Below are 23988 nucleotides of genomic sequence, written 5' to 3'. Positions count from 1 at the left end.
CTGCCAGCTCCAAGCAGCAGCAGCCGCCTGGCTCGTGCTGCTCGGGGTCGTTCCCTATTGGCTTGATTGTCAAGCCTCCCAGGCTTGTACTCTCTCTATCTCCAGCCTCCAGAGCAGAAAGCTCCTCTTTCTGATTTACTGGGACAGAGTTAAGGAGCTACAGCTTGGCAAGATGGTGTTTAATGGGGCTGCAACAACCAACCAAGCTAACTATGAACGTGTGAAAGGCAAAAAACCTGCAGGGAAGCAGGTTGCCTAAAGTCACAGGAGGGGATGATTTGGGATGAGAAGAGCTGCACTGTGTGAATAGTCATCCCCTTAGGGAAACCTGAAAGGCCCCCACTGGGAAAGGGCTGTACTGAACCAGGCAGAACAGCCAGGAGACAGCCCTTGTCAGTGAGGAAGCTTTGGCAGAAGGGTCAGAATTTCATCCCTTGAAAACGTGCTCAAGGCAAATGTCTTCTCTTAATGGGAATGGAGTGGCTTGCTTGCCAGAAGCTGGCAATCCCTCTGTTCACCTAATAGAATATGTTCATTGTTATCACTACCAAGGAGCATTGTCCAAGCCTTCTCCCTCCCTGCTTTGATAAACTGCATAGCGACAACCATCAGTTCCCTGACAAAGCTGGCTCCTGCGCAGAAACATTTGTAAATTCACTCGATGGATAAAGCTCTGTTCCTGCACCCACTACTCCCTGTTTGCCTTCGAGGTTAGAGTTAATATGACTCACCTAATCTGGCTGCCAAAGTGAATTAGTGAAAACATCTCTACAGCTCTCTGCAAGATATCACAACCTGACATTTCTCTAACACACTGTGATACATCTATCCTCTCCCTGGTCTTTACTACGACACCTCGATTTTATATAAATGCTTTTTGTTAGAAATGGTTAATGTACTCTTAGAGGGGACAAGGCAGCAAGCAAAAGGGTCTGTCTTGCAAGTGAGAGCAGCTAAGTTCTTCTAGCAAAATGTTGATGCCCAGGGTCACCAGTGCAAGGACAAGAACAGTGCTACCACTATTTCAGCGAGACTGTCACAGAAACTTTCCCTGAAGTGTTGTGCTTGTATCTGTGTCCTGAGCAGGGGAAAGAGGAGCTGAATAGGGTTATTGATGTCTTTGGCATGCCCTTTAAAACAGAAGTCCTGCCTTTCACTTACCTCTAGAGAACTCCACTGGGCAAACCAGCAACTCATCATGTCTTGGGAGGGGTTTTGCGTAGCTGTAAATGCTCTCCGGCTGGACAGGGTACACGGTACATTTTAAGTGCATATATGTATGCAGGGGAGAAGCTAAAAACCATCTTCCATTGAGAAAGTATGTACCCTAGGATACTTTGGCACTTCATTGATGTGGTTCTCTGACAGACAGACTGAACAGCACCCTTAATGAGTGTGCCACTCCATTAGAGCTGGTTAAGTCACCCTCAACCCTGTTTTCATTACGGTGACAGTCTTGTGACAAGGGCAAATTGCAGGAGAAGCCAGCCCCACTTGGAATGAACCCTGTGTATAAACAAGGCAGAACGGCAGAGCAAATGATTTGCAAAACAGAGGCAAATTACCTTTTAACCTTTTCTTTCTGATTCTTTCCCTGATGTCTGATTAACTTTCCAGTCAACTGACTAACCTACCAACTGGGAGTGCTGCTGTGAAAGGAGGGGAGTGTTGGTTGTCAGTTTAAATTGGGGGTGGGATTTTAAAAGTGCTTTATTAGCAGGTAACAATATGTCATAAGAGGATCTGGGAATTAAAAGGGTTCCCAAACAGAAATGATTTATGCTATAGCAAAAACACAAACAGCATATTTGCTATACAGACAGCAGCACAGTGCAGAAGTTGTGATGCAGTCCTTTATCTGTGTCCAGCCCTGGTAACACCTCATCTGAAATACTGTGTTGGGTTTGGGGTATTGCACTGCCAGAAAAATGTGAACCTGTCAGAGGGGTCTAAAAGCAAAGAACAAGAATGATCAAGAGTCTAAAAAAAACCTCACCTACAAAAGAAGGTTGAAAGACCCTGGCAATGTGCAGCCAAAAAAAAAAAAGATGACAACTGAGGGAGGAACATAAGTGATTTAAAAGTTGATAAAAGGCTATTGCAGGGAAGGAGGGAATGATTTGTTCTTTTTGTCTGTAGTGGCTAAGACAAAAATAATAGCTTTAAATTGCAGCAAGGGAGACTCAGGTCAAACTTCAGGGAAACTTCAGGGTAAGGACAGCAAAGCACAGGAACAGATTGTCTGTAGTGGCTGCTGCTGGAGGACAGAGGATGGCTGTGTCCCCGACATGACCCATGTGTCCTGCCTTGAGGTTGGGGAAAGGGTTAGGTGGTGACAGAAGTCCTTTCCACAGTGTTGTGACTGACCTAACTTTGGTCCTACAGGGTTCCGTAACATATTCATGAGTTACAGCAATAAAAAACACGTGTGAAAATCCCTCCTTGCTTCCTTCTCCACTGACTTTCCACAGCATCAGCCCCAGTGCACAGCAGAGGACTGAAAGCCATGTCCCAGAGCACCAGGTGCCCAAAAGGAGCCAACTTTGCCTCCCTCCTTTGTACAATATGTTGCTCCCATGCAGGAAGGCCCTTCAGCAGGCTATCAGGGGATACAAAAACCAAAGCAGGTGTAAGTTTTAGACATAGCAATGAGATTTCCACTCACCTGAACATGTGGTAGGAGCTCAAAAAAGGGACTGCTGGTTAGCCCTGCTGAAAGAGAGGGGAGACCTCGTCACTACATGAGTTTAATAGGTACACTGCTGTTTTCACACTGAGTCTCCGTGACGGGGGGTGGTTTTCCCCTTGAATGATTCTGAAAATTGCCTGGGAAAAGAAAATAAAAAAGACAAAAATAATTGTGTAAGGGACAGAGTTCTGAGCAGATTTTGAAGTTTCTAAAGTCCCTCTCTGATGCAGGAGGGAAATGCATGAAACTGGCATTGTCAGTGTGTGTGGCCAGCCTGACCTGGCCAACATGCGGCAGCAAGTCTGTGCCTCTGTTGTGGGATCCATTGCAGGTGGCTCCGTGGGAACTTCAGCTCCAAAGACAGAGCTTACCCACTGCTTTCACACAGTGCCATAAGCCAAGGGGAACAGCCCCATCCTTGCAGGCACTATCTGAACTCCATCAAACAACTGTAAGCACTTAGTGAAGTGGGCAGGGTTTCAGAAGTGCTCGGCACCTGCTGAGCAAAAAATGTCTTCTGGGCAGAGACTTGCTTTGGAAAAATCTGTTCTCTGAGGAACCTGTACATGAGACCTTGTGAGGTGACTTTTTTTTTTTTTTAAATCTGTCTTTTACCCTTTGAGGGTTGGGGGATGCTTTCTCCAAACATACACATACACGGGCTGGTGCTTCCACATTCCATAGAGCAGTGCTCACAGCCCTCGCAGAGGAACGAATGTAGTTCAGATTCTTTCCAAGAGGAGCCTTACTTTGCTTTTGGAAGGAATAGAGTAGATATAACAATCCTAATATTTCATGCTTCCGTAGCAACTTTCCTCCAACGAATCTAATGTGTTTTACATGGGTTAACCTCACCGCCCTTCTCTGACCAGGAGGTGATGAGAGAGGGGGGGCTATTTGCTGCAGTTTGCAGAGGGAGAGAGAAGGACTGACTCACTCAAGGTCGCACAGTGAATTAAAAGCAAGGCCACAGACCTCTCCCGATTCCTGCTCCCGTTCATAACCCCAACTGACACTCAAGCTGCTGTTTTCACAAGTGTGTTAGCGAGGCAGCACAGTTTAAATATGTCCATTTCATATGTACAGTAGATCAGGGATGTGTGATGATTATTGGTCTCCACAGATCAAATTACACTTTGTTTCTCTCAGTTGGGCTGTGTTTAATAGTATCTTGATCTGATCGATGGCACTAAAGGGTGGTAGTTGCTCTGAGAGACAGAAGGACATTTTTCACAGTTTTGCAGTGGAGAAAAGGGTGCTGACAAAACACCACCACATCTGAGGATCCAGCTAGCCCTGCTTAAAGTAGCAATCAGCCACAGTCTGACTAACCTCTCCTGGTGCTCAGCCATCACACTAGTGAACTTATCTGATCTCAAATGGTGGAGATTTTGCTTCTTGGCCTGGGCAGCCTGTGAGATGGGATGTGTTGGAACTACTTGTATGCTTCCTTCCAGATTTTCAGTTTTCCATAACTAATAAAAATGCTAGTATCTTGCTGATATGGCTTCTGAAATAACTTTTAAATCGCTCATGACTGTTGCTTATTTGCAGAATCCCTGTTGTGTTTGTTCCTCCATAGCTATTCAGCAGGAGGTTTCCCAAATCTGAAAGCGTAACAGAACCATCCCCTGTATTTTTCTGCACTACCAGGCAGAGAGTTCGAAGGCGAGGAAGAGTATCTGGAGATCCTGGGTATCACACGAGAGCAGTCGGGCAAGTATGAATGCAAAGCTGCCAACGAGGTTGCCTCAGCAGACGTCAAGCAAGTCCGGGTCACTGTGAACTGTGAGTACATTGCAGCTGGAACAGGTCAACGGGGACAACTTTGCCCACAGGCGGGGGTCACTTCAGGATAAATAGAGAAGCGTTTCTGGGTTTATATTATACAATCTGAAAGGGAGGGTGCTGAGAAAACTATCTGCACACACTTGCCACAGGGTATAGTTTGTGAATTAAACACGGTAATATATAAGACGGGGGGGGGCTGGGGGGATAGAGAGAAACAGAGAGGGAGAGAGAGAGGAGCTGTGAGTTGCCCCTGTCTCTCCCCTCAGAAACGCTGGCAATGCCTTGTTTTCACTCATTGATATTCGGGTGAACAGTAGCGTGAAGAGAAGCTTCAGCAAGGCAGCAAGGAGAGATAAGGGAGGGTTCAGCTGGCTCAGAGCAAACACACGCCTCCCTGCACCCAGCCATCTCAGCAGTGCCTTCACAGGTATCACAGCCCAGGGGATATGCGGTAGAGGCACGTGTTAAGGAGAGGGTACAAAAACTTTAATTTTGTGCTGGTTTCAAACTCTGTCTAAGAGACCCTCCATGCACCAATGTAATACAGAAAGGATACAGCAGTCCACCTAAAAGCACTGAGAGGCACAGTTAGCTATGTGGCTTCCATCCACACCTGTGTGAGTGGGGCCTGGATCCCATTGCCCATATACGCTTAGACAGATGTCCACTTCACTCAGCTGGACTGTTCCTCTCTCAGTGACACAAGATATTTCAGACTGATGTTACTCGCATAATCCTACGCGTGTATATGTCCACCTCTGTGCTTGCACAGCTTATATTTGGCACTGGAGTGATTTAACGTGAATATCTGCATCTACCTGTTCTATTTCCTCACTTGGAGGCTAAAAACTTTGCAGCAGGGATGGATGAATAGGAGATACATCGTCTCTTGACCTTCTTCATTTTATACACCAGATTACTACCTTAAATTGCAATTGGAGATGATTACAGGCATGTTTCAGGGTGCATATTCATGGCCTTGATTCACAGATAGAACTCTCAGGGAGTGGGTTGGGGCAGAGACCTGATGGCAGTAAGTGTTTCAGCCCATCCCAGTCTTAATTTGACACCACAGGTGATTATAGCACCTTTTAATACCATTCTTGCTCTTTGTCTCTTTTTTTCTCTTTGGGCCATCACATCAGATCAGCTTTTCTGTCTTGCTTAGAAGTCAAGGTTATAGGCTCCCTGCAGCATCTTCAGAATCCACAGTTTTTTATAATTCCCTTAGAAACTGGGTGGCAGTGGTTTAATACCAGCTGCTTCATGGGACAAATTTGGCATAAATATGAACTGTAGTAGCAGATTTTCTGCACTAAAAGTGTCGAGGGTTTTTTCTTGTCAAAAACATCTGAATTTATAAAGCAGAGACATTCCATGATAACCAATTAATATTTTCAAATATTTCTGTGAAACATAATTTCAACGATGCTTTTAATGTGTTTGAAACAGATTGTTTGTATAAAGTCAGAATGTTTGATTTTGACTTAGTTTCAATACATAATAACTATGCCACAGTAAGAGCTTAAACATTTTAACTGTTGGAATATATGAAAATATAATGTGATAGAGTATTGTAATATTAATATGTGGTGTAATTTGTAATGTAAGCAACTTAAAATTCCATCAGGACAGATCTTTTCCTTTGAAAGAAAGGGAAATAAATCTAAGAGATCATGAGGACCGTGCAGGAAAAAATCAGTCCTGTTTGAGGAATGAAAGCTAGACATTTGCATACATCTTTCCTGAACCTGCTTCCTTAAACAACACCACAAGTAGCAGAAAGTGGGAAAAGTAAGTAAGTTTGAAAAATGGGACCTGCCCAACCTAAGGAGCTTCCTGGCTATCTTTTATCATCTGCTGTGGAGCACGTAGCTTGTCAGCTCAGACCGCAGGAGAGAGCATCTTGCTTTGCTTTGGTCTCACACTACCACCTTCAGGCTTCCTGAGTAATGGCCCTTGCACATCACAGACAGGGAAACTGAGGCCTAGAGAAGAGTGAAAGGAAAACAGCCAAAGGGAACCCACTCCTGGCTTCCCAGGCAGGAAATAGCTACACACAGAGTGTCTGCTTTATGAGTGCAATAGGCTGGTTTATTCGGGGCTCCCATCTGCCCCTTCTCATGGGAGAGCACTGCAGCAACATTTTAAAGGGGTGAAGATAGGGACTGCTCAGAGCAAGGGCTGCCTGGCAGCAGGCTGGGGAGCAGATGCCTGCTGGGATCATTTTCTAGGCCCATAGAAAGGTGCCTGTTCATTCTGTAACTCACCTCTTGTGCCAGATTCAGTGAAATGGAAAAGTCTTGTCTCACTTTAGACAGCAAAAAGATATACTGCTTGAACCAAAATTCAAAGGAGGATGGTTAAAAAAATCACCTTCACTATCCTTTTATTATCCCTCCTCCTTTTCAAAATAAAATATTTGCGTGAACCCACAGCCTTTGAATGTAGGATCCTATTTATGTACACTTATTAATATTTATGATGTTAGAGGGCGCACTGCAATATCCCTAAAGCCCTGCATAAAATCCCGATTAAGGTCAGGAAAGGGATCACATGGAGATGGCTAATGTGTTCACAAACAAATTTCCTTCCATACATTTTCCAAACAGAATTATTTTTTTTCTTTGACTGGCACAATCCATTTTGCTTGTCTTTTTCTTTGGCCTTTCAGTGCCGAGACAGACACAGACGGCAGAGCTGTACTCTGCACACACAGAGCGCACTTTAGGGTAACCCAAGTCTCAGAAAAGTAGCTGTCTGAGTTGCAGTCCCGTAATCTCAGGGTGTGGAAGTATTCGTGATGAGAGACAAGGCACTTATTCCTTGATCCCTCTCGGAAGCCAAGGGGAAATATTCCTGCCTTTTAACGTGTAAAGCTTTATCGCTTAATATTTTGAACGTGGGACTGGGATTGAAGATGGTGGTGCTTACCCAACCTGGTACCCAGCCAGTACTGAGACCTAGCTCAAGCAGGGCCCACCAGTATGTATTCCAAGTTTGATTTGCCCATGGCTACAAATTAAGCAGAGGTGGGAACACCATGCTAGGCTGAGGGCAAGCTTCATGCAGAACAGTCACAAGCAAGCCTTCTTGAAGCTTGTCACAAAGCATGATGTCCAGGAACACTTGAGCAGGATTTTTAACCTTGGACACCTAAGGGAAGTGTCTCGACAAGTTATCTGTCTCTCAAAGTTGCACACACAGCTTCTCCTAAAGCTCTTCCCTTTTAAGCTGTGAATGTATTTCCATATCATACATGTTGCCTCAGTCCTTGCTTATTATACTTTTGGCATTAGACAAAGAGTTTGTACGGAAAATAATTTTCATGCTAGTGTTAAATTCCTTTATTCCTTTACTTTTACTGTCTTCCTTTACCCTTGATGAAGTCTTTCTCTCATGTTGTCTCTGATGAGCCCATGTGAACTAAAGATCCATAGGTAAATATTCATAAATTACAGAAGTCCATCATTAACCTTAACTCTGCCTGTGTATGCCTATGCATTTATGACAGAATTTTATTCAGCAGTGCTGAAGAGAAGCACGTGTAAGGAGCGATGCTAACGTGGTATATTAGGGAGAGTTCAAAGAGCACAAAGAGTTCTGCAGAGGAGCAGGGGGGAACATGTGCCACAGCAAGCAGCAGCTGTAGGCCTCCACTAGCTCGAACAGTGTGCATGAGGAAGCCATCCCTGACATAGTTTTTCTGTTTTGTCACACCTGGAAGTGCGTGAAGTGACCACATGTTTCCTTCCTGCAGACCCTCCCACCATCACAGAGTCCAAGAGCAATGAAGCGGCCACAGGACGACAAGCCTTACTCCGGTGTGAGGCATCAGCAGTGCCCACACCCGATTTTGAATGGTACAGAGATGATACCAGGTAAGACCTTTAGCTCGCCTCTTTTCTTTTCTCCTTTTCCATCTAATCAATAGAAGATCCTTAGAGCATCACCTATTGTCCTCCCCAACTCTTCTTCTCAAACAAATTGCTCCTTACAACCCATTTGAGTCACAATGACCCATCAGACTCAGCAGAACCAGCATGGTCAAGGCGGGAGGATGCAGTCCCTCTCTGTGCTGGGGATGCTAAAGGAAGTGCAGAGGGTGGAGCTCTTCCCTTTAAGTGAACTATGGGCCAATACACAATTAAGACAATGTTCATGCATTAAGTAGCCCACTTTACAGACAAAAAGGTAGGTAGTGTTAGTCTCCAATTAGGTAATGCCAATCTAGGTGCCTTCATCTAGGGGAAGGAGCTGCTGAGGGAGATGTGATTCCCCCATCTGTGTGACCTGAGCCTCTTAGATTTGCATATGAGAGTAAATGAGAAGAGAAAAGGGATCTGTCCTTTATACCTGAGCATTTACCTGGTATTAAGAAGGTTGTGTTATTACCCTAGTTTTTAACATGACATTACAGGCTCAGGGGTATCTTAGCTTTGGCATATGCACATATTGGAACACATGAATTGGTGTGTTTCACTAAACACGTTTTGTTCAAGTATGTACTAGCTTTCAGCTGGCCATGGTGTGTTCATTTCCAGTGTGAGTCTGTGCTGGAAAAATGCTTCCTCCCTTCGCTTGTTTTTTTTGCTTTTCCACTGCCTTACTGGTGGCATTTCACCCCACTGCACTCTTACTTCCTTTCATTCCCTTCTGTTTTCCATACATGCCTTCTTTGATCTCTGTCTTCTCACATCTCCTTCCTGCTCCCTCTATCCTCCCCTTCCAGCTGGGCTGAAAGACTTTGGTTTACTGCCTGCCGGGCAGTGATTTCCTTCCCAATACACAGCTACCATTGCACTCTACACCTCTTCTTCTGCCTTCCCAGGATAAACAGCGCCAATGGTCTGGAGATAAAGAGCACGGGGAGCCAGTCTCTGCTGATGGTGGCCAACGTCACTGAGGAACACTATGGAAACTACACCTGCGTGGCTGCCAACAAGCTGGGAGTCACAAATGCCAGCCTATACCTTTACAGTAAGTATGGGAGAGGGTAAAGGGAGGCTCTCACAAAGACCAGGCTGTGTAGAAAGCACATGGTGACCAAAACTCAGGAAGGCATCCACTTGACAATCCAGGCCTCTCAAACGTGCAGCCATGGAGGCTTTCAGCACTCTGCTTCAGATACCTACATGTTCATACTTGCCGTGAAACACAAACACAGCCAAATTAAAAGGTTTACAAGCAAGCCCTTTGATTGACTGGCTTTGGTGAAGTCAGATTTTGTTAAAATAATAAAAGCATGTTTGTTTTAAAGCTGGAAACAAAAAACTCCTTAGAATGACAGCCCCTTTAATAAGTAGACAGAAGGCCAGGGCTCGGAGGATCTGTGACAGCTGAGAAATGACAAGTAATTCAGAGAGATGGAGAGAACTAGCCACTGAGCCTGAGGAGAACAAGAGACAGTCAAGAAAAAGAGAAATTGGTTTGAAAATGGAAGAGAAAGAAATGAGAAAAGACGGAATGACTTCAAACGTGCATATCAGAGGGAACATGGGGGGAAAGGTAAACAGATGAAATGGAATAAGATTCTTTGGATCTCATTCTGCTACCTTTCAGTTACTAAGTTTGTCTTAGTAAGTGTAAACACACAGAATCTGGGACTAGACAAAATTCTAGAGCAGAATTACCTGCCGGTTCTGAATTTTGCAGCTGATTCAAACCTGACCGTAAACAAAGCCCCTGCTTCTCACCTACCATCCACGTGTACAACCCATACAAACTGTGGTGTATTCAAAATGCAGTTCCCTATTCCAGGCCTAGACTTGGACCACATGTTGTTATTGCCACTAGAGATAGACTGCAGCAAAATTACCCACTCACACGAGGGACATGTAGACACAAAAGTATTATGGCAGTATTCCTTGCACGGTCCTAAATTGAATTAAAACACTCATGCCATAACCTGCATGTCCTTTTAAACAGAAAAAAGATAAGCTGTGTGAAGCAGTCAGTATGGGATGCAGTTTAGTCTAGTATCTACTCTGTGTGGTCAGATTAATCAAACCACTGTAAAAAAAACAGTGTTTTGTTTTGGTTATTTTTAACAGAGGTAGTGCAAAAGGATAAATCCATTTGTATTCCCTGTTTACCACCCTTGGATCTATTTCATGGCAGTTTGAATTTTTGCAAATTTCAGTGTATTTTGTGGAGGTTATTTTCTAAAGAACAGATATTATCATAAAAGAACATATATTTGATTTCCTGTAGCATTGCAGCACACAAAGCAAATTTCTACTTTGAAATTCTTTTCACCCTGGTCTTGTGACTGTCATGAGATTCAAATAAAATCCTCAGGCAGCAATCTGGAACATAATTTTCAAATACTCCAGATTTGTTCTTGCTGATATTAATATAATTCTAAGTTTAGAATCCATTATTTGTGACTGAATTCTAAATTTGGCCCTCTCTCTTGGTTCCTGTTACACAGATGAACTGAAATGCATCACTGAAACAAAATATAAGATGAAATTCAATAGTGTATGTATGCATATATGATTTTAGCTGGGGGGTTAGTTTTGCTAGAAAAGCATTTTGCATGACTTCAGAACTTCACCTCAAAGGATCTCAAAGGATTTGCTAGCAATGAATATTTTAATATCACAAGTTATTTAGAAATGGTTGAGTGTTATTAGCACCGTTTTGCAGTAGGAAGCCAAGGTACAGAGTGAAGAAGTGGTTTACCCATGGTCATAAAATGAGTGGCAGAACCTGTAAGAGACCCAAGGAAATCTTGCGAAGTTGCCATTAACTATTCCAGGAGGAGATGTGGCAACTATTAAAGACGGCTTGCAGCACCAAGGATCCTATTTTATCCCCCTTTTGATGTGTATGAAGAACACTTTCCTTCTTTCAAGTTGTTGGATTTTGTTTATCATTTTTACCTTAGAAATGCAAGGCCTATTTATGCTGGAGAATGCTAGCGAACTTCACAAGAGCCAGGTGAATAGAGGTACAGGAGCTGAGAGAGATTTGATGATTTTCAGTGGATTCTTTCTAACTTGTTTTTTGTTGCTTGGTTAATCCCTATTTCTTTAGTGTGCACTTGCTTCATAATGTTTCAGGAAATCTGTTCTTCTAGTTAGCGTGGCAAAGAGGAAGAGAGAGAAAAACACAAATTCAGGCAGACTTCAGATGGTATTTTGAAGGTAAAGGGGGGAAATGAGTGAAAGGAATCCAGCTTCATAAAGATAAAGAATGCAGCTGAAAAAAACCTACAAGCCCAGATGAAAAAAGTGCTGTAGTGATCACACAGTAGCTGAAATAGCAGGTAATGCACACTCCTAGCCACATACCCAGACAGAAAAATAAAGCAGCTTTTGCAAGGTACAGCAGATACTCAAATACTTGGGAGTGTTTTTCATCCCTGGAATCAGAGATTTTATTTCCTTTTTAAATAGAGAACAAGCTCACTGTAGAGCAACATCCCACTAGGGAGGTAAGTACAGCGATGGTTCCTCAGTGTCCCATTGCAGCACAAAAAAGAATGGCAGCAAGAAGTGAAGAAACAACCAGAGAGTTAATAATGAGGTACTGGCAGCTTTGCCTGAGGTGGAGGGCAGACAGGGAGCTAGCAAAGGGATGTGAAAGAACAGTTTAGCAGTAGAGAAAAATGGGTGACTACCATTTCATGAAATCTCAGCCAGCACTGAAAAACTCTCAGAGAGACTGAGTGCCTTAGATGTCAACGTCATAGATAGAAGATGCATTAAAATACAAAAGCAGCTCCCTTGAGCTGTATGAATAGATAGCTAGTGATCTTCCTTAAAGAATGTAGCAGCAGGATTGCCTGCTGTAGGTGGAGAGATTTAATACCCCTTACTCCTGGAGACTGAGTTTACAATAACAAAAAAATGGCCAGAACAAAGGTTTAACTTACCCAGGAACCTGTCTTCAACAGCAATATGGAATATGTTTGCAGAGAGGCTACTCAGGTACAGTTTGATGATACAACCGATCTAATAGCTTGCTGACATCCCTTCCTCCCCACTCCTTTTGCTCACCCTGCTCTCTGCCACTTGGTTTCGTTGTTTCACTTATTCTGCTACTCAGTGGACAACCCACTGAGCCAGATCAACCTGATAAATCAGTGAAAAGGTAACTGAGCTTTACTGCTCATCTCCCCAGAATGCCCCCCAATGTTTTCTTTTGTTGTTCTGAGCTGAATTATTTCATGGACAGGCTCAACAAGCACTAAAGCCCATGCAAGAGAGAAAGCTGTATCGTGCATCTGTGGGTGTGAGGAGTTGGGAGGCAGGACCATGTTTTGCAGCAGTGATGAGCCAGCAGGTCGATTCAGCTCTGTAGAGCCTAGGGGCCGGGTTTGTAACCCCCAAGCACAAAATATGGTGAGACCTAGGAAAGGGGCAGTAACACACATCTCTGTGAAAATTACCTGACAGAGAGGCGAAGCCAGGGCTGCCATCACAGAGCAACAGAGGTGAAAAGTGATGTCACAACTGAAGGGGAAGGGTTTTACCTCCAGGTGTATTAGGAGGTAGGGAACATGTTTTCCTTTTGTTTTACTCATCTAACAGAGTGCTAGGAAAAGCATTATGAGTAAAAGTCACCATTTGTATCTTAACCCGTGCTACCCAGAAGCGTATATGTTTTTATATATATATGTATATATAAATATACAGCAGATACACATTTGTTGTAGGAACACAGATACGTAGGTTTATGTGCAGGTGAGTATGTATCCATAGGTATGCACCTGTGTGATGTATAAGCAAGCCCACACACCTCCACCACAGGCACACAGAAGCAGGTGCATTCTAGCAAGGCAGAGAAAAGAAATGAAAGCTTTTCCAAATTAGTGACTTCTGCCTCCTGCAGAGCTAGCCCTTCCCATAGGATGAAACAGGAGACAACAGAGCAGTGCTGCACATCCTGATGCAGTCCTGCTGGCTGAGTTGTCTCAGTTATAGGAGACTGCCACCTCAGCAGATGCCATATCATCTGCATACTTTGGGGAATTAGAAAACACGGAGGTGAAGCAGCCGCTGGCAAGGGCTGCACCAACTACAAGCAGTGGCAAGCGGGATCCCACCCCTGCCTCCTCGAGAGGCTTCAGGTGGAGTCCAGCTGGTTTGATTGCAGAGGGGCACGTTCCTAAAGTGAGCTGGCACTGGCCTCTAACTTGTCGTTATTCATTAGTGTCCTGGCACAAGCCTGGTTATTTGCATGGGCTGACACCCCTCCTTCTAACTCTCTGCCCACACTTTGTTGTGCCTGAGCATTTGCTTATAGTGGTTGCTGTGAGGGTTTGGAGTGTTAACTGGGGCTGAATTCCCTCTTAGTGGTTCTTAGTGCAAACCCTGTGTCTTCCCCCCAGCTGTCACTAACGGGGAGACTCAGGAGACAGGGAAAGTGGTTTGGGGTGACAGTCAGACGGGGCAAGGCTGAGACACTGCTAATGAGCCAGGGTGGAGCAATAAAAGCAGCACACAGCGGGTGAGGGGAACAGAGGTAGAGTCCTTGAATAGAAAGCAGCATGATAATGAGGCCGTAGTGCTTTGCTTTAACTGCTTATGCTGTGCAGCCTGTAGCCCGCTGTGCAGGAAGAAGGTAAAGGGGAGTTGAGTTATTTAACCAAACTAAATAACAAGGAAGTCTTGTCAGCACAACAGCCTGCTTTCGCAGAACAATAGTCCCCTGTTGCTACATAAACACAGAGATCCAGGCTAGACTTGTATTTGATCTCCCCTGTGCCTGCTGTGGATTCAAACAACTCCATTACCACCACGAGGGCAGAAGTTCTGCCAGTGTCACAGGCATCGGCCTGACCTGCTACATCCTTATGGGCTCCAGCGAGGCGGAAACTTACTCTTTGCACCAAGGATACAATATAAAGATCATTAGCCTCCAAATAGCAGGGCCTGGGTTGATCAGAGAATGATAGTGGACTACTGACGTATCCTACCAAGCTCTGTGTCCATCAGCAGTGATCTTAGCGGGTAAGTCAGAAGACCACTCATTGTCCCAGGCCTACCATCTGTTGCAGCTAAATGTCTGTGTACCTATGGATCAGTCCATGAGTAGGAACTTAGTACAAGGCATCCAGCAAGTTATGAAGGCAATGAAAGGAGACCCAGCGATGAGAGTCAAGCCTGGGGACCTTGTATTCTTGGTTCTATGCCCGGCTCTGCCAACAGTTCAGCATTTGACCGTGGGCAAATTGCTTCCTTGCTCTGTGCATCAACTGCACCATCTGTGAAGCAGAATTAACACTACTGTTAGCCTCAGACTACTAACACTGCTAGCCTCAGACTGAAGTCTCTGATACTGTCTGTGCAATTCTTTTGGGATCCTTTTGTGGAAGAAGCAAACTGTGAAGTCAGCAGTGACGTACAACAAAGTCCTGCTGTCACATATAATGAGGACACGTTGTAAAAACCCTATAAACAAGACAGCAGGCTCTGGGTACAACTGGATTATGATGAGTGCAAAAACTCTGTTCCTTTCTGAGGAACAAAACTCTAAAGAAGGATTCTGCACGGTGATTGCTCCCATGCACAGATCCTCAGGGGACCTGTCACTGGGAAGAAATCCATTGTGGAGAAGGTTCTGGGGAGGCAGCAACTACCCATGGAGGACTTCCACAGTGCACCTCTCTTCCAAGACTAGCTTCCAGAAAGAAGAATTGTAGAATGATGACATGAGTGGTCTTGAAAGTCAGAGGGAAGATATGGCCCATCAACTCCAATTACCTTCACTGCAGATGCTTAATCCCTCTTGCTGTGTGGCTGTTATTTGTTTAGTTTTTCAAATGACTTCTCTCTGACTCCCAGTCCCAGGGGTTGTTGATGTGTATTAGGTGTGTTGCTAGCAAAATGTTCTGTATATGAAACCTAGTCTAGTTCATCTAATTTGGGGATGGACAACTCCATCAGGTTTGTATCTGCTGCTTGCTTGGTGTGAAAAGTGGCTTGTCCTTTTCTCCTGCATGTTGCTTATTGTTTTTTTTCCCCCCTTAGAACGAGTTTTACCCACACTCCCCAATCCTTTTCCAGGTCAGTATATGTTTTATGTTGAAGTAGCTCTTTAGCCGGGTCATTCTCCGTCATCCTGACAAATGCTCAGAGTTAGTGATGGGCAAAATGGCTCAGAAATGCAGGAAAATAAGGGCTTTCCCTTTCCATTTACATGTCATTTTGTCTTTTCTGCTCACCTTCCTCATCCTTCCTCTTTCCCTCTCTCTTTTCAAAAAAACAGTCAATGGAACAGCAACAACCAACCTTTAGCCAAGCTTTGAGCAGTGACGTGTTGTCATGCAGGTCTGGACAGTTTTCAGTGAGGTTCAATTTGTCTGCAGACCTACACCTAATATATATTTCCATCCTAAGCTGTCTTTGCCCACTTGTTCAGATTTGGATCAAAAGTATAAGCAGAGCTAAAATTTTGCAGAGACAGTAGAAGGGACAAGTGAAAAGCTAAAAATGAAAATGCTGCCAGAAGGTTTTTTCATTCTAGTTGTGCAACTAGATGCAACTGCATCCACAGGAAAACACATTGTTTTGTCAATCTTTTGTCACACTGCTCCAAGTCTGCCAGTCACGTAGTCCTGCATTTGATGCAGAGAGCATGTAAAGAGGCATGGCGAGGTGCTACTGTCTGCTTTATTCCAAGTGAAGAAGGTGTGAAGGCAAAACAGAGTCTATGTGTTTTTCCCACCAGAAAACAGAGTCTGGATGTTGTGTTTGTGCTGCCCAGTCATGCCTCAGGTCCTGGCATTGTTGCCCCAACATCCACATGAGACTTGGGGCTTGGTTGTGACCTTGAGATTCTGATAAAGCACAGAGACCAGGCATTTCCAGAAAGCAGGCTACGGCATTTGAAAGTGGTGTTTGAAACTAAATCAACAGTAAGACAGCAAGTCCCTGCGTTCACTTAAAAAAATCTTGGCCTAGAGCTCCTCAGTATCTTTGTTTTACCGCCATATGATGAAGATGCACTCAACTCATGGGATGCTCAGAGACCTAAATTGGTAATGTCTGCGCAGAGCTTTGGGGTAGAGTGTTATTAGGAACCCACGTTGTTTTGCAAAAGAGCACCTGCTTGAACAAAGCACCTGCAGGTACTGCCATGAAAAGAACAATAAATGCTCCATTTAACCACTCTGCCGTTTTCAAATCAAGCTCTGCTCTTGGCAACTTATTCATGTTCAGGATGTAGTCACAACTGCCTATTTAAAAGGCAAATCCACAAATACAATTAAAGAAAAGTACCTACAAAAAAAATGAGGGGAGAGGTAGAAATCAGGCTACCATTAAAATTAAATCCCAGAGAGTGATTTGTAAATAACATTCAAGGAGCTGAGAAAAGGAGTAAAGTAGGCCATTGGGAACCTAGTGTGGAAAAATAAATCCAATTAAACACCATTATCATATGTATTGCAAATGAAACTTGTGCTGGGATATGAAATTAAAGTTGCTGAGGCTGCTTAGGATATAAGGTTTTGAGGAGTTTTCCAATTTTAGATGTTATTTTTTTTAAGCAGAATTTTCAATGACAAATATTTTTGTCTGATGAAAAACCCAGGGTTCTTTGTTTTTATGATTATTTTTATTATATATCCTTAAATTCCACAGGCAGGCAGTGTTAATTTTTTTCATAGGCAGTCCTGTTTACAGCTGGTTTTGAATTAGTAGCCTATTAACCTAAATGATAAAGCAAAATCTGTGAGTAAGCAAGGCCAGGATTCCCATTACAAATACACCTCCTAATCAAGTTGCCAAGGCCATCCTGCACAGCTTTAGTCAATCCTTTAAAACACTACCCTCTCTCTCTTTGAAGCTGTTATTTTTTTACTGCTCTCCAGTCTCCTGAGATCATCTTGAAGGACATCCTGGTGTGACATCACTTCTGTGAGGAGTCTCCAGGAATTTGTGGTACCAAATGCTGGTATATCTCCAGTGACCCAGGACACACCTAGAGGATTTTGCAGAGGGGGAAAGTAGAGTTTAAATACTCTGGACCTGTATTCTGAAAGCCCCTACCAGCTTCTGCAGTGTGGGCCTTCAGCACAGATAGTGCTTATCTCAACATGTGCTTTTACTTTGCTGTTCACCTTCAAAGAAACCTTGGGCATAAAATTTTCTTGTTAGACCTTTTCCTCTCTATGAGTTGATTTTCTGAGATGTAGTCCACAGCTCTCAAATAAGCATCTCCTCAATGTCCAGATTCACAGCCTTCTTCCTGTTTTTCCCTTAATTTCTATTTCTCTTAATCCTCAGTAACACTTCCCTGCCCTGTGGGGCTTTGAGCATTAATTTAAAAGGAAGATGTTTTGAGATGAAGAGCACTGCTATCATTAGCTAGCTGCTGTGGAAATATCTTGCTTTCAGGCAGGCTGGAGACTCAGAAGCAGCTCATTCAACTAAACAAATGGGACTTGAATTTCATGAGGCAGTTTCCTAAAAGGCTGGTGGAGCCCAGCTGATTCAGCTCTCAACTGAATTGTCCTTCAGTAAATTTTCTAGCCCTCTTAATTTTGCAGCCAGGCACTTCAAATGCCTTGAAATGTCTTCTGCGATGATGCCACATCTTCGTGTCTGCATTGTAACATCATGTTTAATGGGCTGACACAAGACCTGGCTGTCACAAAGCAGAGGCCTTACTGCATCATCAGGTGCCTTTTCAAAAGGGTTTTTCTTCTTGAAAAGGAGAATTTGCTCATTCCCCATCAGATCTGCCAATGACAGAGCAAGTGTGGTCACTGTTGAAGCTCTAAGGGTTCTGATACAATTACAGCACTAGATCCATCCTTGTCCTCCATTGTCCCTTGTCCTCAGCCCTCTGAACATAGAGTCCCTCCCCTGTGAATGTCACCTAGTGTCCACATTTTAGAATGGCTTAGCCAGACTAATGGGCTTCAAAACCTGTGAGTCTTCCTCACAGGAGTTTTGTGATGAGGGCTTACCACAGGCTAACTAGAGGCTTTCTCAGCATGGTTAGCTTGATGCCCTGGGAGTTCTGCAAGGGAGATGTGCTGTTTCCCAGAAAGGAGCACATCCAGAGCTGCTCAAGGACAACAAGCGTGTCAGTCTTTGGGGCCTGAACAAAGTCATGGCCATCAACTGGTTGACAAAAGACTTATTGCAGTAGTATGTTAGCAATTAGTGGAGGGGGAGGGAAAAGGAGAATGACCAGTTCTGTCTTTCTGCCAAAACGTGCACTGATCGGAGAATGACCCTGTATGGCTGTAGATTGTAGATAGTCTCCATTTAGCTGTAGCCCATTGTAGCCTGTACTGTCACTAATGCCTCCATCAGGTGGGTGGGAGCTGGGGGAGAGAGATGTTCATTTGGGTTTGATGACCAGAGAGCATCTTTCTTTCTAATACTCTCTCAGTCCTCTTTCCTCTCTATGGAGGTCCTGGCTGTGGAGAAGAAAGCTCGCCTGTTGCAGTGGTGACCTCCACCCATCCCTGCTCCCCTTTCACTTTCTCTAGTGCATGACCCTGCCAGTTCTGCTGAGCCTGCAGCTCTTGTGTCAGCGGGGTCTGCTTTGCTCGAAAGATGGACATCTGAGTATTTCAAAGCTAAGGAGAGAAGCATGAGGTTTTACAACCGAGACTACAGACTGTAAAGGATTAACATGTTATGGGGGTTTGCTGACTAGGCAGTGGTGTGGGAACAGTCTGCAGAATCCAGCCCTCCCAATACAACCAGCTAAAGAACCCATCCATCTCTGGAATTCTCTTCACTGAGGTCAGAGGGTGCTTCCTCATTCTGAGCTCCAAGAACGGGTCAGTGAAAATCCAAGCCTTCAAGCCTTTGAAACAAACTAGTTGGCAGAGCTGGGGAAGCCATAGCATGAACAGGCCAAAATAGACAATCTTGCCTGATTGTGATCCTGACAGAGAAAGAGAGAAAAAAATAAAGAGCAGGGGAAAATAATGGTCATAGGGACCAAGCACAGGAGGGCATATTTAGAGCCATGTGCAAATCTGGTATTTCCATAAATTCTAAGGCATTTGAGGGCCACAGTTCAGCTGTTCTGGTCACTCCACAGTGATGTGTGCCTGACTACTCAGAGCATGCCTCGCTTTGGCAGCTGATAATGCCCGTGACCCTGGGCAGGAAGTGCAACTCATGATTCTCCTTGCTTCTCACTCGTGGTTCCAACCAGGTTTTCCAAAGAACTCATTCTCCATTTAGGGAGTGCAGAAGGGATTGGCTCTGCAGAGTGGATGCTCAGACAGACCAAGCTTCTCTTGCTGATCAGTCAGTGTCTGTCCCTGCCGGTGCTGCCCACTGGGTGCCAGGACTGTGGGGGTTTCAGGCCAAGGGAAGAGGAAGGACAAGACAGGATGAAGGCAGGCAGCCAATATAATATTAAATGCTTCTTGCTATTTTATAGGTACAAGGCAAGTGATAGCACTGTATTTTATTTTGACTGTGTGGTTTAAAGTGAGTAATATCAAAGTCAAAGGTGATGATTGTGTCTTCCAAGAGGGGGTAGTATAGATGTAGCCAGAAACAGCATCTTAGGGAAAATAGAAATGCCAAGAATTATTTGTTACTACAGCTACCAACATTGCTTGGTGGGTTTTTCTGAATAGCAACAGACAGCTTCTGTTTGTTGAGATTGCTTTAAAAAAATTAAAAACCAGTCTGCTTCTTCCCCCCACCAAAAAAAGTATAGAGAAAAGAAATGAACTTTCTAAAAGAAAAAAGAGAAACACAGGGGGAAAGAAAGAGAAATGGCTTTATTGCTTGATCTGTTTCTGTACTTTTTGTTCATTAATTTTAATTTAGATTGATTTATTCCAAAATGAGCCTTGGGTTGCATATATTTGCATTGTAGCAGTGCTGTGGAGGATCCAGTGAGTGAGGTAGAGCACCAGCCGAGGGTAGGAACTGAGATTAGAAGTCCCAGAAAGGTATTTCTCTCAGCTGGGCCCTTGCAGTGGGAAGGCATTTCAAGGTCTGTGTAGTCACCGGTGTGGCTTTGCATCCACAAAGGACAACCTTGTGGAAAAGAGGTCAGGGCACAGCAGTCAGGTGGGAGAGTGGAGGTTGGGTGGAACTAGTGGGGGAGAAAACACACAACTGAACTGCCAAGATTAGAAACAAACCCATGGAAGAGCGACTGCTGTGGAAAATCAGTTGTCAGATAGGGACACTTGCAGTGTCAGCATTGTAGCATGAACAGATTACCCTGCAGAACAGAGCTCAGGCAGGCTATAACCCTCCTGAGCCAGATATTCCCAGACCAGAGGACACTCACAGTCTGATATCATCTGTATGTTAGATGAGCTTTTGAAGTCATCAACTGGACCTTCCTCCTTAGACACAGCAGGTGTACCTAAATACTTGCTCTCTCCCTTTTGCTCTCCTTATTTCTCATGTTGAGCTGCCATACAGGCTGACTGGAACCCAAGTGTGGAGGGCTGCGAGGAGGAGGATGGAGAACAGCCACTGTTGTCTTGATTTAATCCTTACACGCACACAAAAATTCCTCCAGCCCCTGTGAGAAAATAATCAAAGAGTAATTTCCACCTTCATCCCCCTTTCCCCCCTTCCATTTCCAGTGTAAACCACTCAAGAATTTTCCTAGCAAGTTGGCCTCCCCTCTGGTTATTGTCCTAAGTGAACAGTCTCTCCATTCACTAACGCATGACGGTAAGTTGGTTTGGGAAGCAGCAGGTTTATCTTCCCAGCTCAGGCAGTGCACCGGGCCTGCTTGTGAACCAGTTGCCATTCAGTGTCTGCACTGCTGTTGATAAAGCACATTACACATGGCTGGGCTTGCATGATTAATACAGCTGTCTAAGCGCTCTCCGTAAAAACAAAAACAACCAGAAAGGAGAAGGGAGGTGCAGGATTTGGGAGGGAGGGATGCATGGGGAAAAACCCCAACCATTCCAAAGAAAGCAGGCTTGCAGAAAAAGCACAGTGCTCCTGGTAGGCCTTCCCTTCCGTGTGAGAGCAGGTCTGACAGCAGAGCTCCCCTGCAAAAGGGAGAGGCCTTGTGGCAAGGTGAGCAAAGGAGAATTGTGCTTGGCCCTTCCCCAGCATTGCCTGCATGTCCCTCTGCAGTTTGGGGAGTGGATGCATGGACGGGAGCACGGGGTCAGGCCATGGAGAAGGATGTGCTATAACCAGCATAGCTCCAGCGAGGTTCAGTCAGGCAGCCTCTGCGGTAGGTGTTGCAGGTACACAGGCACAGTGATCCGTGCTTACACTCCTAAGCACCATAGGCACCCTATGCACTAACATCCCATAGCCAGCAAGCAATTTCCAGGCACCTTGGAACATCTAAAGGAGGAACAGGAGTAGCTTCCAGCATCTTTTTCATTCCTCCAACTCATCCAGCTGAAGGCCTACTCAGCTGCCTGTGTAAGCTGTATTAACTTTCCCCGTTTAATTACTGGTCTGGGAATGGGTTGTGGGAAGCCACAATGGCTTTCTGCTCTGGCTTTTCCCAGGCCTGGACCAGGTATTAAAACCATGCTTGCACTGTTAGGGTGTTAAGGTGACCAGGAGTCTCACTCTGGAATTACAAACACACAGACATATCCATACATTGATGAGAACACAAAGCAATATTTACTTAGACCCCACACTTTAAGGACATACACCAGCCTGTGGGCCCAGCTTGATTCTCATGACATCTCTAACTCATTGAAATGCTGAAAGGAGCACACAAGGCTTGTTAAGAGTGTTCGTATTATAGAGGCCCTGTACTGCCCATTGTTCAGAAGCAGCCTTTGACAAAGGCTAGCTTAAACCTCCTCCTTTTTTGTTCCACTCCCAGGAAAGGAGGGATGGGGACAAGGGTTGGTCTCTGCTAAGCTCACTGCAAAGGAGTACCCAGAAAGGAGTGACAGCCCTAAGAAGACCACAAGGACAGGCTGGGGGGGGACACTGTACTGCAGGTACTAGAGAAAGGTAGGAAGGGCAGAGACTGCAATATGACTGGATTTCAGTACCAGAGTAACCTCAAGCATGCTGGTCACTCTCCACCCCCATTTAGTTCTCCTTCTGCTCCACTCTCCAGTCACCCCTAGATATGTCCCCCCCTCTTCATTTCTGTCCACAGCCACTCTAATCTTTCCCATGCCATATATCCAGCAAAGCTTGTAGGAAACCATAGCAGAGAAGAAGTAAATAAACAAACAGACATGAAGCTGATGAAACTATTAATTTTTCAAGAGGTTCCAGAGCCTCCAATTAGCAAACCTGCTTCCTAGAGCTGTGTGTGCTCTGGATGAGGGGAGCTATGCTGTTTGTCCTCTATTAAGACACCAGGTTATGTGCTGGCATCACCTTTGATCTTCTGTGCCCTACACATATGCTTGAGAGGTGAGCAGGGGAGAAACTGCTTTATTTTAGGAAAGTAAAAAGCAGAAAAAGTTCAGATCTTCTCCATTATGGCCCGTGAAAAAGTCTGCGCTATGTGGGGGTTTTGGATGTTTTGCTTGTAGAATGAGAGTCTTCAATAAGTGATTTGAAGACTATGCAGTTTTAAGTATCTGATTTTGTATCAGTCATTTGCCAAGTGTTGGGTTTTTTTGTGTTTGTTTTTTTTCTTACTTCTCCAGTTGCTAGGGAAATGGAAAGAGTGGGAGAACTATTTCTTCAGCTGTGAAAAAAACTTGGAACTTTTTTATATACACGGGACAGACTTGATGATGAAAGATCTGTGTAACCTTGAAATGTAGGTTGTGTTCTAGCTACCACCAGCCTCACTGGTCAGGATAACAGTTCAATTTTAGACTAGGATTACTGTAAACCAGCTTCAGGATAAATGGTGTAAGCAGCCAGTCTTGAACACCACGACCTTCTCAGAAAGACACTGAGAAATACAATTTCAGGGATATTCTTTAGACCTTAGGGAAGGATGGGTGAGCTGCATTACAGAATGAATCTTCTCTCAGACATAAGGTGTGATAGATGAGTACTTAGTACACCATGAATGAGCTCCAAAACATGGGGAAGAACTGCTCAGTGCTAAAAAAGCATGAGCAAATTCTCAAATACATTAAACCGAGTGCAAAGATTGATAGACACCAGAGACATTTCCTTAATCTTGTTGGAGAGTTGCTGGAGGGCATCCTCCCTAGTTTACACAGTGGTACTTCCACCTCTAGGAAAGCCAGCCTATTGCCACTGCAGTCACAATCGAGTTTTAATTACAGGAGCAGAACTGATAGTGACAATGGGGAACGAGCAGGCAATGAACAAAGTAGTTTCAACACTGAGAACAGGGAGGGAAAAAATGCATCTTTTTCTCAAGGAGGAGGGGGAAGGAACAAGAAAGGAGTAAGAAAAAAGCCCCAAATGAACCCTAGTAAGTAGAAGCTGGTAATCCCTAAAGCCTCAGAGTAGAGTGCAAAGCCCTGGAAGAAAGAAATTAATAACTTTCAAAGTATGACCTTGAAAATGGAATTAACAGTATTCCTCCCTTTTAAGCCTCCATGATAATAAAGATTTCATCTTCTGAAGCCCTGGCAGGAGAGTCAACAGACTAGGAAAAATTACTTCCTGCTCAGA

The 23988-nt window shown here is 44.4% G+C and overlaps 1 protein-coding gene across 6 annotated transcripts in view; it reads left to right on the top strand.

Moving 5' to 3' along the window:
- The window catches only part of LSAMP (limbic system associated membrane protein), a 1005382-nt gene that overhangs the window by 965485 nt on the left and 15909 nt on the right, over window positions 1–23988 (top strand). For 4 of the 6 annotated variants that reach the window (XM_027681180.1, XM_027681182.1, XM_027681178.1 and 1 more), the window contains 4 exons: window positions 4343–4477; window positions 8241–8361; window positions 9312–9460; window positions 15463–15498. In XM_027681180.1, coding sequence (XP_027536981.1) covers window positions 4343–4477; window positions 8241–8361; window positions 9312–9460; window positions 15463–15498 — 441 coding nt within the window. Of the gene's footprint in view, window positions 1–4342; window positions 4478–8240; window positions 8362–9311; window positions 9461–15462; window positions 15499–17306; window positions 17552–23988 lie in introns of those variants that run through there. The other 2 variants (XM_027681183.1, XM_027681181.1) reach the window with 2 other exon arrangements.

Source organism: Neopelma chrysocephalum, unplaced genomic scaffold (assembly GCF_003984885.1).
Source record: "Neopelma chrysocephalum unplaced genomic scaffold, ASM398488v2 Primary Assembly neopelma1_60, whole genome shotgun sequence".
Taxonomy (NCBI): domain Eukaryota; kingdom Metazoa; phylum Chordata; class Aves; order Passeriformes; family Pipridae; genus Neopelma; species Neopelma chrysocephalum.
Note: the sequence above shows the minus strand (reverse complement) of the source record. Positions and strands in the feature narration are given on the sequence as shown.